At 50.5% G+C, this 14,340-nt stretch overlaps 1 protein-coding gene across 3 annotated transcripts in view; it reads right to left on the bottom strand.

The window, feature by feature from the left end:
- LOC125458807 (E3 ubiquitin-protein ligase RNF128) overlaps window positions 1-14,340 on the bottom strand; it is a 149,541-nt gene that overhangs the window by 101,350 nt on the left and 33,851 nt on the right. Inside the window, exon 1 of one of the 3 annotated variants that reach the window (XM_048544505.2) lies at window positions 2,945-3,578. The exons of 1 other annotated variant lie outside the window; for it this stretch is intronic. In XM_048544505.2, the coding sequence (XP_048400462.1) occupies window positions 2,945-3,374 (430 nt within the window). In that variant the 5' untranslated portion in view covers window positions 3,375-3,578. Of the gene's footprint in view, window positions 1-2,944; window positions 3,579-14,340 lie in introns of those variants that run through there. One more of the 3 variants, XM_048544503.2, reaches the window with a different exon arrangement.

Raw genomic sequence — 14,340 nt, 5'->3', positions numbered from 1 at the left:
AATGGTTATCAAAGCAAATTTGATATATGGAAGGAGACATTAGGGCCAAAAGTCAAAACTCCCAAGTCCAAGGAGCAGGTTAAGAAGTAGAGATGGATATTGATGGGGCAGCGGCATTCCACAACTTCAGACATGGTTGTGAACGGAGAGAAGAAAAATCAGGAAGGATATGGGAGATCAGAATTGGAGAGGAGCACAGAGACCCAACAGCTGGATGTGGTCATGGTGATAGGAGTGGGGAGGATAGACCTCAGAAGGATTTCAACTCCCAGGGAAAACCTTCTGCAAACTGGTCTTCATACCTCAGAGCTAACTGAGACAACTTAATAATTGCCAGGTCTACCAATGAGCAAAGCGCATTGGGTAACCTGAGGTAAACTGACGCAAGCCTAATCTGTGCTGGCATTCACATCCTTATTGTACAGCCCCACCTGACAGTCACATGTGTCTCTGCAATATTGGGGAAAAAATTATTTCAACATATTTGCCATAAAGTCATAAATCACTGACACACCGCTCAGCCCATCAAGTCTGTACTGACCTGATTTGTGGACCCTGACAGTCACCAAATTCTACGTCACACATTTGTAACAGTCAGGTGCTTGTCAGGGGAAGAGAAGAGAGGGGCTAGGTGGGGGGGTGGGGGGGGGGGGGAAGGAAGTTGGGGGGGGGGGAAGGAAGGTGGGGGGGGAGAGAGAGGGGAGACGGGGGGGGGAGAGAGAGGGGAGACGGGGGGGGGAGAGAGAGGGGAGACGGGGGGGGGAGAGAGAGGGGAGACGGGGGGGGGAGAGAGAGGGGAGACGGGGGGGGGAGAGAGAGGGGAGACGGGGGGGGAGGGGAGACGGGGGGGGAGGGGAGACGGGGGGGGGGGGGAGAGAGAGAGGGGAGACGGGGGGGGGGGAGAGAGAGAGGGGAGACGGGGGGGGGGGAGAGAGAGAGGGGAGACGGGGGGGGGAGAGAGAGAGGGGAGACGGGGGGGGGGAGAGAGAGGGGAGACGGGGGGGGGGGAGAGAGAGAGGGGAGACGGGGGGGGGGAGAGAGAGGGGAGACGGGGGGGGGGAGAGAGAGAGGGGAGACGGGGGGGGGAGAGAGAGAGGGGAGACGGGGGGGGAGAGAGAGAGGGGAGACGGGGGGGGGAGAGAGAGGGGAGACGGGGGGGGGAGAGAGAGAGGGGAGACGGGGGGGGGGGGAGAGAGAGGGGAGACGGGGGGGGGGGAGAGAGAGGGGAGACGGGGGGGGGGAGAGAGAGGGGAGACGGGGGGGGGAGAGAGAGGGGAGACGGGGGGGGGGAGAGAGAGGGGAGACGGGGGGGGGGGGAGAGAGAGGGGAGACGGGGGGGGGGAGAGAGAGGGGAGACGGGGGGGGGGGAGAGAGAGGGGAGACGGGGGGGGGGGAGAGAGAGGGGAGACGGGGGGGGGGAGAGAGAGGGGAGACGGGGGGGGGGAGAGAGAGGGGAGACGGGGGGGGGGGAGAGAGAGGGGAGACGGGGGGGGGAGAGGGAGGGGAGACGGGGGGGGGGAGAGGGGGGGAGGGGGGGGGGGAGAGAGAGGGGAGACGGGGGGGGGAGAGAGAGGGGAGACGGGGGGGGGAGAGAGAGGGGAGACGGGGGGGGGAGAGAGAGGGGAGACGGGGGGGGGAGAGAGAGGGGAGACGGGGGGGGGAGAGAGAGGGGAGACGGGGGGGGGAGAGAGAGGGGAGACGGGGGGGGGAGAGAGAGGGGAGACGGGGGGGGGGAGAGAGAGGGGAGACGGGGGGGGGGAGAGAGAGGGGAGACGGGGGGGGGGAGAGAGAGGGGAGACGGGGGGGGGGGAGAGAGAGGGGAGACGGGGGGGGGAGAGAGAGGGGAGACGGGGGGGGGAGAGAGAGGGGAGACGGGGGGGGGAGAGAGAGGGGAGACGGGGGGGGGGGAGAGAGAGGGGAGACGGGGGGGGGGAGAGAGAGGGGAGACGGGGGGGGGGAGAGAGAGGGGAGACGGGGGGGGGGGAGAGAGAGGGGAGACGGGGGGGGGGGAAGAGGGGAGACGGGGGGGGGGAAAGAGGGGAGACGGGGGGGGGGGAAGAGGGGAGACGGGGGGGGGGAAAGAGGGGAGACGGGGGGGGGGAAAGAGGGGAGACGGGGGGGGGGGAAAGAGGGGAGACGGGGGGGGGGAAAGAGGGGAGACGGGGGGGGGGAAAGAGGGGAGACGGGGGGGGGGAAAGAGGGGAGACGGGGGGGGGGAAAGAGGGGAGACGGGGGGGGGAAAGAGGGGAGACGGGGGGGGGAAAGAGGGGAGACGGGGGGGGGAAAGAGGGGAGACGGGGGGGGAAAGAGGGGAGACGGGGGGGGAAAGAGGGGAGACGGGGGGGGAAAGAGGGGAGACGGGGGGGGAAAGAGGGGAGACGGGGGGGGGAAAGAGGGGAGACGGGGGGGGGGAAAGAGGGGAGACGGGGGGGGGGGGAAAGAGGGGAGACGGGGGGGGGAAAGAGGGGAGACGGGGGGGGGGAAAGAGGGGAGACGGGGGGGGGAAAGAGGGGAGACGGGGGGGGAAAGAGGGGAGACGGGGGGGGAAAGAGGGGAGACGGGGGGGGGAAAGAGGGGAGACGGGGGGGGGGGGAAAGAGGGGAGACGGGGGGGGGGGAAGAGGGGAGACGGGGGGGGGGAAGAGGGGAGACGGGGGGGGGGGAAGAGGGGAGACGGGGGGGGGGGAAGAGGGGAGACGGGGGGGGGAAAGAGGGGAGACAGGGGGGGGGGGAAGAGGGGAGACGGGGGGGGGGAAGAGGGGAGACGGGGGGGGGGGAAGAGGGGAGACGGGGGGGGGGGAAGAGGGGAGACGGGGGGGGGGGGGAGAAAGAGGGGAGACGGGCGGGGGGAAAGAGATGGGTGTGTGTTACAGGGAAGAATGGGGGGGGGGGGGTGGTTGTTACGGGGAGGAGGGGGGAGGGTTCACACGGAGCTGCCCCCTTACCCGGGTGGGACATCTGCACCACCTCGTTGGCCGGGGTCGGGTAGTTGTAGATGACCACCGCGCTGGCCCCTTGCTGAGCGGCGTTCAGGATCTTCTCGGCGAAGGTGCAGCCGTCTCCCCGCTCGACCAGGGCTACCCAGGGCTGAGGCGGTTCGGGCCGAAGGTACGGCACTCCGGGCTCACAGCCGTAGGGACGGGGGGACTGCGGGGCCCCCACCAGCCCCTGGACACTCTCCAGCGGCGAGTCCTGGCCGTAGACCCCGCTCTCGGTTTTCTGCCACAGGGTCCGGTTACTGCTGGGCTCGGGGAAACTCACATTGATGTAAGCGGTCCAAAAGGAACTTGCCACGGAGCTATACAGGCACAACAACTGCCCCACTGCTAGGCTCATACCCCGGGGGCAAAATGAACCTCCCCAAAAGCTCAACATCTCCCCTTAGCCAGAGCGCAGCCTGTGCTTCCAAATGGTAAAAGGGATTTATCTGCACAAGATACACAACAACGCTCCCTCCCAGGTATCAGTTTCCACTGCAGGTGTAGGAAGTTTGAAAAGCACGTTCCTCAAATGCTTGAACCTGCCCCAGGTAAGCAGCAAATACTAAAACCTGATCCACTCCCCAGTACAGAGAACCTCTCTCAGGCTCCGCCTGTGTGTGTGTGTGTGTGTGACTTAAAAGGGCAATGCACTTCATGCTGCCCTCCGGGTCCACCCCAGTTTCCAGCCAGCAATTGCAAACAGCGACAAACGGCCGCGTTCCGGCCCCATCTGAAACATACACATCGCTTCTTGTGCAGGGGCATTGTTTTTCGGTCCTTGGTCTAACCGGGACAGAAATGGACCACAGTTCTATAACCACTGTTTTTTTTCTCTTTTCAGCAGCATTGAACGAATGGGTACGTGTCAATCTGCCTATATCTCACTTCTGTTGGCAGAACTGATACTACTGCAGTGAGTTTTCATTTCAAACTTCTCTTATTTTGCTTCCCTGGCCAATTGAATTCATGCCACTGTCTTGGTTGTTTTTAGACCCTTTCCCACATTGCTACCACTTTCTTTTTAGTAGCCAGAAATCTTTATTTAAAAGTTTGAAAGATCCAACTGAGTCTTTTGAAATCGAGTGACCTCTCTTCAGAACTGATAGTACTTAATAAAAGGCAGTATTTATGCTGACGATATTATCATAAATACCACATTACGGAGCTGGAGGAACACAGTCGGCCAGGCAGCATCAGAGGAGCAGGAAAGTTGACATTTCTTCAGAAATGGGACGGGGGCAAGAGAGCTCAGAAATAAACAGAGGAGGGATAGGGCTATGGGATGGTGGGAGGTGAGTGCAGGTAGGCAGTGGTGGGGATTGGTCAGTGAGGCGGTAGGGGTGGATAGTTTGGAGAGAAGATGGAGAGGTTGTGTCAGGTCAAGGAGGTGGGGATGAGAGGGAGGGCTGGACTTGGGATGAGGCTGGAGGTGGGAAGATTTTAAAACTGGCAAATTCCACATTGAGGCCATTGGGCTGCAGGCTCCCAAGGCAGAATATGAGGTGCTGCTCCTCCAGTTTGTGGGTGGCATCCATCCTGGGCCTCATCCAGTGTCACAATGACACCAACTGCAAACTGAAGGAGCAACACCTCATATTTTACCTCGGGTGCCTACAGCCCTGTGGCCTAAATGTGGATTTTACCTGTTTCAAAACCCAACCCCAGCCTCATCCCATGTCCAACTGTCCATCTCATCCCTGCCTCCTTGACCTGACACAACCTTCTTCCATCTTTAACCCCACCTCTCGGCTCACCTATCCTGCCGACCAATCCCCATTATCTTCCACCTGCAGCCACCTATCACCACTCCACCTACTCTTCCCAAGTCCCATCCATCTCCCTTCTGTCTCCTTGACTTGATACAGCCTGTCCATCTTTGTTCCCACCTATCTGCCTCATCCATCCCACTGACCAATCCCCACCACTCCCTACCTGCACCCACCTATCACCCATCCCACCCCTCCTCTCCCTATTTGTTTCCTAGCTCCCTTATCTCTCCCCATTTCTGAAGAAGGTTCTGACCCGAAACATCAATTTTCCTGCTTTTCTGATGCTGCCTGGCTTGCAGTGTTCCTCCAGCTCCACTCTACTGTCTCTGACTCCAGCATCTGCAGTTCTTGCCATCTCCAAGCATAAACACCATACCTTCCTCGCTACTATCGGTTCTGAAGAAGGGTCACTGGATTCAAAACATTAACTCTTCTTTCTCTCTACAGATCCTGCCAGACCTGCTGAGTTTCTTTGCAATTTCTGTTCTTGTTTCAGATCTTCAGCATCTATAGTTCTTCCATTCTTCCTGAAGACATGTCCTCCTGGGCCTCCTGCAGTGCCACAACGATGCCACCCGGAGGTTGCAGGAACAGCAACTCATATTCCGCTTGGGAACCCTGCAGACTAATGGTATCAATGTGGATTTCACCAGCTTCAAAACCTCCCCTCCCCCGCTGCATCCCAAAACCAGCCCAGTTCGTCCGCACCTCCCTAACCTGTTCTTCCTCTCACCTATCCCCTCCTCCCACCCCAAGCCACACCTCCATTTCCTACCTACTAACCTCATCCTGCCCCCTTGACCTGTCCGTCCTCCCCGGACTGACCTATCCCCTCCCTACCTGCCCACCTATACTCTCCTCTCCACCTATCTTCTCCTCTATCCATCTTCGGTCCGCCTCCCGCTGTCTCCCTATTTATTTCAGAGCCCTCTCCCCATCCCCCTTTTCTGATGAAGGGTCGAGGCCCGAAACGTCAGCTTTTGAGCTCCCAAGATGCTTCTTGGCCTGCCTGTGTTCATCCAGCCCCACACTTTGTTATCTTTGTTTTATTTGACTGTTTCAAATGTTTTGTCTTTGCCTCAATTCAAAGATTATCTTGTTTCTTTCAACTCCTCCAGATCACTCTTGATCTCATTAGCCTTTGCTTTTGATTTGCTATTTAATTCTCCCCTTGATGTCCTGATGCCTCCTGTTCATGCATAAGATGAAGGCAGTTTTAATTTCCCTGGAAACTTTAAAACTAATTTCATCATGATGTTCTCTGCAAAACATCGGCAATCTGTAACAGAGCTGTATCATACTCTAAGTGCAGCAAGGTTCAGTCATTGCACAATGACAGATTAGTAAAGCAAATAAACACTCAGTTAAACTGAAAAATCAGTCATACAATTATTTCAATGGCCTCACTCCCCACTGCTTCCTCCAATAGCTTAACTCTTTGAGATTTCTGACTTCTTCCATTTCTAACATCTTATTTATCCTTGATTTCCCTGGCCAAACTTTTGACAGAATCTTAAGTTCTAAAAAAATTCATTCTGTGACATTTTCTCTCTCACACTTCAAGTCACTCCTTTAAACCTTTATTGAAAGCAAAATGCTGCAAATGTTGGAAATCTAAAACAAACACTGGAGAATGCTGGAAACTCTCAAAGGTCGGGCAGTATGTGTAGAGAAAAAAAATGGAGTTAATGTTTCAAGTCTGCTGTGGCTTCTTCAGAAGAATGTACTGAAGAAGTTCTTAAGGAAAGTCATACCAGGTCAAAATGTTAATTGTTTCTCTCTTCACAGATGCTGCCAGACCTGCTAAATTTCTCCAGTGTTCTCCTTGTTTGGTCCATAGAACCGACCCCTTTGGTCTTTGGTCACTTGTCTAATTATTTTATTAGTTTTTCTTTAGTCTTTCATGGGATATGGGGTGTTGCTGGCCAGGTCAGCATTCATTACCCATCCCTAATTGCCCCAGAGAAGGCGTTGGTAAGCTGCTGCAGTCCGTGATGTATCAATATAACTGCAGTGCTGTTAGGTGAGGAGTTCCAGGATTTTGACCCACCAACAGTGAAAGAACACTGATATAGTTCCAGATCAGGAGGTTGTGTGACTTAGAGGCGAATTTGCAGGTTCTCAGCTGCCTTTCTGCATCTAAGTCATAGAGTTCACAGGTTTGGAAGATGCTATTGAACGACACTCGGTAAGATTTTTGTATGAGAACATTCTGTGAAGGATCTCTGGATGTTTTACTACGTTAAAGGTGCTGATATAAATGCCCATTGTTCAGATGGTCATGCTGAATATGCCCTGGTTGAACCACACTCTCTTCTTACTTGAACAATACTCAACAGCCTCAACGGTACCCAGGGCAAAGCATCCCACGTTACTAGCACCACATCTATTGCCTTCAACATTCATTCTGCTCATCACCAATGCACAGTTGCAATTGTGTGTACCATTTACAAGGCGTACTATAATAACTCAGCAAGGGTCCTTCGACAATGCTTTCCAAACCCACAACCTCCACCACCTAGAATGTAAAAGGCAGCAGATACATGTGAACACCAACACCCGCATGTTGCTCTCCAAGCCACACGCAGTCCTAACTTGGAAATATACCACTGTTCCTGCACTATTGCTTGGGCCGAAGTCCTAGAAATTCCCTCCCTAACAGCACTGTAGATATAGCTACACCTTGAGAACTGCAGCAATTCAAGAAGGCAGCTGAATGGCAGCTTCTCCAGGGATGGACAATACTTGCCAGCTCAGTCAACAAAGCCCATATCATGTGAGCAAATGTAATAGAAAAAGTTTATCAAAATTAAATTTCACATGGTGGCTCAGTGGTTAGTGCTGCTGCCTCATAGCACCAGGGACCCAGGTTTGATTCAGGTGACTATGTGGAGTTTGCACATTCTCCCCGTGTCTTTGTGGCTTTCTGCCAGTTGCTCCGGTTTTCTCCTACAGTCCAAAGATATACATGTTAGGCTGATTGACCATGCTAAACTGCCTGTAGTGTTCAGGAATGTGTAGATAGGTTCGACACGGGAAATAAAAACTGAAAGAACTGCAGGTGGAATCAGGAGTAAATCAGGAACAAAAACAGAAGTTTCTGGAAAAGCTCAGCAGGCCTGGCAGCATCTGTGAAGGGAATAAAAAGAGTTAACGTTTCGAGTCCGGTGACCCTTCCTCAGAACTGATGGTGGCTGGGAAAATGTCAGTTTATATGCAGAAAATAGGAAGGTGGGTGGGGTATGGAGTAAACAATAGGATAGAGCCCAAAGAGGGAGAAAGACAGTTGGACAGACAAAGGAGTTGCTAATGATCAGGCTGGGAGGGTGGATAGCTGTTATGTGACTAACAACAAGGGGTGTGTAATGGCAGGCTTTGTGATAACAAGGCCTGGTGTGTGGGGTAGTGGCCTGGAACTTGGGAGAGTTTAGGCCCTAAAACTATTGAACTCGATATTGAGACCGGAGGGCTGTAGGGTCTCCAAGCGGAAAATGAAGTGTTGTTCCTCCAGCTTACGATGGACTTTGCTGAAACACTGCAGCAAGCCAGAGAGAGAGAGAGAGAGAGAGAGAATGTTGGCCAGGGAGCAGGTTGGTGCATTAAAGTGGCAGGCAACAGGTAGCTCAAGGTCTTTTTTGTGAGCAGAACGTAGATGTTCTGTGAAGTGGTCGCCAAGTCTAGGCTTTGTTTCCCCAACTGGATGTTTAGACTTGGGAAATGCAGGATTACAGGAATGGGATAGGTCTGGGTGGGATGCTCTTTGGAGGGTTGGTGTGGATGGCCTGTTTCCACACGGTAGGGATTCTATGAAATAATCTACATCACAATGATTTCACTATATTCATTTCTACATTATTATTTCTTGAGATTAGCTCAGTGAGACAGCTCAATACACTGGCAAATTTCTTGGTTCACACAGTCAGGATTATTGGGGAGTTCGGGCCATTTCCTTCATTGTGGAAGGATCAGTGTTGTGTTTTTGAATGAACTCATTATGGAATAGTCACTTTAGAAACCAATGTTGTACTCACCAGTCTGTGAGCAACGCAGTTGACCACCAACTGATTTCTGGGCCATTAGCAGTCGGCAATAAATGCAGCCATGCGCACATCTCATAAGTGAATAGTAACAAAAAAATGTTTGAGGTCACCTGGATCCCGTTGTATATTAGGAATTTGCAATCTTGCATCTATCACTTTCAACAGGGCTAGGGGAGGAGAGGGATCAGGATGCTAGGGTTTCCAGACAGGGGAACATTTTGAATGGTGGAGGAAAGGGTACTGGATGATACTGACATGGTGAGGCATCAGGGTGTTGGTTAGTACCCAGGACAAAGCCAAAGCTGTCCAGAGCCTCCTGGCTGTTGCACTTTGCCGTAAAATGCACAAAGGATCCAGGAAGCTTAAATGGGTAGTGAGGTTCTGGATGAACTGACTGCCCATCTGTCTGAGATTTGACATTGGCCCTGCAAACTGAACCCGTCAGTGAAATCCTGCAGCTCACAGTCTGAACTTGTGAAAAGTCCCTTTGTGTCCTTCATATCAGCACAGGTGAGCTGTTCGTGTGAGCTGCTGCTGCTGCCCCCTCTCCAGTTCTTTAGCTTTGTCCAACACCTGAATGTCCCTCATTTTTATATACGACCATCCACAAGCAGGGCTCCCCGCTACAGGGCTCTACGTAAGGGAATTCTCCCTGTTTCTGTTTGAGATCTGGAGTGGAGGAAGTTGCTTTCAGCAGCAATAAACATTTAAGTAGAATCGCAAGATGCCAAAGAAACATTTTTTTATGGCTTTGAAGAAACTGTTCCTCATATTGACTTCATTGCTTTTGCTCAAAGTCCCTGTTTAGTTTTTTTTTAGGACAAAAGAGATATACAGCGTACTTCTTGTATGGGGAAGGTTAGGTTTCACCAACCTGATTTGGATTTTTTTGAAGAAGTGACAAAGATAATTGATGAGAAAAGGGCTGTGTATTAGGTCATATGGACTATAGAAAGGAACAGGCCCTTTGGTTCTCCAAGTCTGTGTCCATCATCATGCCCTAACTAAACTTAGAAACAAACTTTTTGCCCTGATTCTGTCAGTATCCCTCTATTTCTTCCCTATTCATGTAACTGTCCAGATGCCTCTTAAATGTCACCAATGTGCCTGCTTCCACCACCTCCTCTGGCAGTGCATTCCAGGCTCCTACTATTCTCTCAATGAAAACCTTCCCTCGTACATCTCCCTTAAACTTTCCTCCTCTCACCTTGAGCCTGTAACCCCTTGTCATTGAAATTTCAACCCTGGGGAAAAAGCCTCTGACTATCCACCCCATCTATGCTTCTCATTACTTTGTAGATCTTTATCAGGTCTTCCATCAGCCACCGTATTTTCAGTGAAAACAATCCTCATCTTTTTAGCCTTTTCTCATAGTCAGTGCCCTCGACACCAGGCAACATCCTGGTGAACCTTCTCTGTACCGTCTCCAAAGCTTCCACATCCTTTTGGTAATGTGGCGACCAGAACTGCACACAATACTCCAAATGCAGCCTAACAAGGGTTTTCTATTGCTGCAACATGGTTTGCCAACTCTTGTACTCCACGCTCCGGCCGATGAAGGCAAGCGTGCTATATGTCTTTTTAATCACCTTGACCATCTGTGTTGCCATTTTTAGGGAACAGTAGACCTGCACGCCCAGATCCATTTGTATGTTAATATTCCTAAGGGTTCTAACATGTATAATATAACTAAGACCTAAATTTGATCCTTCAAAATGCATCACCTCACATTTATCTGGAATTAACTATCTGCCATTTCTGTGCCCAAGTCACCAACCTATTAATATCTTGTTGTATCCTTTCAGAGTCATCAGCACTATCAGCAACTTCACCAATCTTTGTGTCATATACAGACTTAATAATCAGACTGCCGACATTTTCCTCCAGATCATTTATGCGTACTGCAAACAACAAAGGATCTAAGGCTAACCCTTGTGGAACATCACTAGTTACTGGTCTCCATTCAGAAAAACACCCTTCCACCACTAATCTCTGTCTTCTATGACCAAGCCAGTTTTGTAGCCATCTGGCCAGCACACCCTGAATCTCCTGTGATGTTAGTTTTTGTACCAATCTGCCTTGTGGAACTTTATCAAATGTCTTACTAAAGTCCAGATAAACTACATCCACAGCCCTTCCCTCATCAATTATCTTGTCACTTACTCAAAAAATCCAACCAGGTTGGTGAGACATGACCTTCCCCATACAATACCATGCTGCCTGTCACTAAGTTGTTTATTTTTTTTTCCAAATGTGCATATATCTTGTCTCTCAGTATCTTCTCCAAGATCTTCCCCACCACAGACATCAGACTCACTGGCATATAATTTCCTGGATTATCCTTGCTTCCTTACTTAAACAAGGGAACAACATTGGCTAATTTCCAGTCCTCTAGCACCTCATCTGTGGTTAAACAGGATGTCAAGTTATCCGCGAATGCCTAAGCCATTTCTTCCCTTGCCGCTTGCAGAAACCTGGGATAGATCCCATCTGTCCCTGGGGACTTATCCACCTTAATGCAATTTAGGATACCCAAAACTTCCTCCTTCAATATATTGACATTTCCTAGAATATTCATACGCACATCCCTGACCTAAACATCTGTCATGTCCTTCTCTTTAAAGAACATAGAACGTAGAACAGTTCAGCACAGTACAGGCCCTTCGACCCAGGACGTTATGCCAACCTACTGTCCTACTAAGGTCAATGAATACAAAGTACTCAGTAAGGATCTCCCCTACATCCTTTGGCTCCATGCATAAGTTCTTTCCTATATCCTTGAGTTGGCCTACTCTTTCCCTTGCTGCCTTCTTTTTAACATATGCATGAAAAGCATCGGGCTTCTCCTGACCCTGTTTGACCGCATTTCATGGTGCCCTTTGGCCTTCCTAATTCTGCATTTAAATTCCTTCCTAATTCCTCTATACTCCTCAAGGGCTTCAACAGTTTGTAGCTGCCTGGGCCTATTGTATGCTTCCTTTTCACTTTGACTAAGGTTACAATTTCCCTTGTCATCCATGGTCATGGATTCTGCCATTCCTATCCTTCAGTTTTACAGGGTCATGCATGTCCTGCATGTTAATCAACTGGACGTTAAAAGCGTCCCACATGCCAGACATAGATTTGCCCTCAAATAACTGTTCCCAATCCACATTCAGCAGTTCCAGTCTAATTTGGATGTAATTGGCCCTTGCCCAAATAAGCACCCTCACCTGGGGGCCACTCTTCTCTTTGTCCATGTCCATGACTATTTGAAATCTTATGGTGTTATGGTCACTAAGCCGAAAATACTCTCCTACTGAAACATCGATCACCGGTCCTGGTTCATCCCCTCATACCAAGTACTGTATGGCCTCACCTCTGAGTGGATTGTCAACATAACTGTCCCTCCTGGTCACATCCAACAAACTGCTCTCCATCTGAGCCCCTAGTTCTAAGAGGATAGTCAATAAGAGGAAAGTTGAAGTCACCTAGCACAACTGCCCTGCTTTAATGGGACTGCTTTTAAAATTTCAGCTGCGCCTCAGCACGCTCCTATTAATGGACACCATGCGTGGAAGTGGGAAAACTGGAGGACCTTCTCATGGGTTTGTTTATGGATCTGGTCAATGGGGCCATCAACAGGTCCAGGAAGGGAAAGGGGTCCTGGCATCTGACTACTGACCCTCTGCCATGGTTAAGTCCATGCCTGGAGTCCACTGGCATGATGGTGGCCTTTTGGGGCCAGCGGGTGTTTCTGGTGTTGGGGTGCATCCTCACTCCTGTAAATGATAGTTTGATGTAATTTGATGTGTTTCCACTAATTTTTGATTCTTTTCCCACAGCACCTCTGCAGGGCCTTTGCAACCTACTTAGTTTTTACTTCAAAAAGAGTACAAGGCTAGCCTTGGTTGCAATCTTATCAATGCCAATTGTTGTGAGACCACATCTCATTCGCTGATGTCCTTCAGGGGAGGCAATCTGTCATTCTTACCTGCGCTGGTCTATATGTGACTCCAAACCTCCAGTAACGTGATTGACTATGACCTGCCCTCTGGTTTATTCGAGATAGGCAACAAATGCTTCCCGATCCCATTAATGAAAAATGAAGCAACCTGATTTGGATACAACTGACATCACCTTTTAGGTCTCTCACTACCCCTGTCAATAACCAACACATCCAGGACCCGAGGCCCTTTCCATTCCTCCATGTACCCAACCTCAGCCTCTTTGTGTCTTGGAACCATCTTGCATTTCTCCACACCTCTGATCCACTCCACAACTCCTCTCCCCTCCTGCCCCTGCCCACTGATCTCATGACTCACCCTTGCTTGGCCCTTCACTCTCTGGAAGCTGCTGTTCTCCTGCTCCCTTCCCCTCTGCCATCGAGTGAAACAAGGGAAAGCCCTGATCTTCCACACAACTACAGGCAGCAAACCAGTACACATCATCTTTAAACAAATATGAATGTGATTCTCAAGCACCAAGTACTTTATGTTGAAAGAAGATAAGACACCATTTATACAGTTTTATGCTAAACTAGTACTTATGACATGCAAATATATCGTGTGGGGAGCTGCTAACAGTATGGCATGAGGCTTGACAAACCACAAAGACACCACTGACTTAATCTCCACGACTCAACTTGTCGAGGCTGGGTTATTGAGTATTTGCAACACGAGATAAATTTTTAATCAGTGAGGCAATCAAGGGTTAAGGGGAAATGGAGGAAAGTAGAATCAAAGGTTATTAGATCAGCAATGATCACATTGACTAGCACTGCACACAAAATTGGTTAAATGGCCTACTTCTGTCCGTACGTCTTATGATCTAGAAATTGAAATTTTGACTTCTACCCAAACCCAGCTCCTGCAGGATCCATAAAAAAACCCTGTGATACTCGTAAAAGTGCCCATAAAGCCTGGTAAAAAAAAAATCCTGCAGGTTTATTAACATGCTCTAGGAAAAGAAACCCACCTCCCTGGTCCACAGCATGACTTTAGTTGCACAGCATCACTAAAGTAACCGAGGAAGACAAGATAACAAAGTGTGAAGCTGGATGAACACAGCAGGCCGAGCAGCATCTCAGGAGCACAAAAGCTGACGTTTTGGGCCTCTCTGATGAAAGGTCTAGGCCCGAAACGTCAGCTTTTGTGCTCCTGAGGTGCTGCTTGGCCTGCTGTGTTCATCCAGCTCCACACTTTGTTCCCTTGGATTCTCCAGCATCTGCAGTTCCCATTATCTCTAACCGAGGAAGACGTTTGGTTGTATCATGTCGCTGCAGATAAAAAAGAAAACGCCACTTTCTCAGAGTGAAGAGAAATGAACAATAAGTTGCCTGCACTGGCTACATCCTGATAATTAATTTATAATTTGCTGGCTGAAGGTCAACTGACTACAAACTGTGTCCCACAAGTGCTCATATCTACCTTTACCACTGTATTACCTGCAGCAGTGAAACTCTACATCAAGGGGGAGGTGATAGCCTAATGGTATTATTGCTGGACTGTTAATCCAGAGACCCAGATAACATTCTGGGGACCTGGGTTTGAATCCTGCCATGGCAGATGGT

This window comes from Stegostoma tigrinum, chromosome 15 (assembly GCF_030684315.1).
Source record: "Stegostoma tigrinum isolate sSteTig4 chromosome 15, sSteTig4.hap1, whole genome shotgun sequence".
Lineage (NCBI taxonomy): Eukaryota > Metazoa > Chordata > Chondrichthyes > Orectolobiformes > Stegostomatidae > Stegostoma > Stegostoma tigrinum.
The sequence above is the reverse complement of the archived record's forward strand: the minus strand, read 5'-3'. Positions and strand labels throughout refer to the sequence as shown.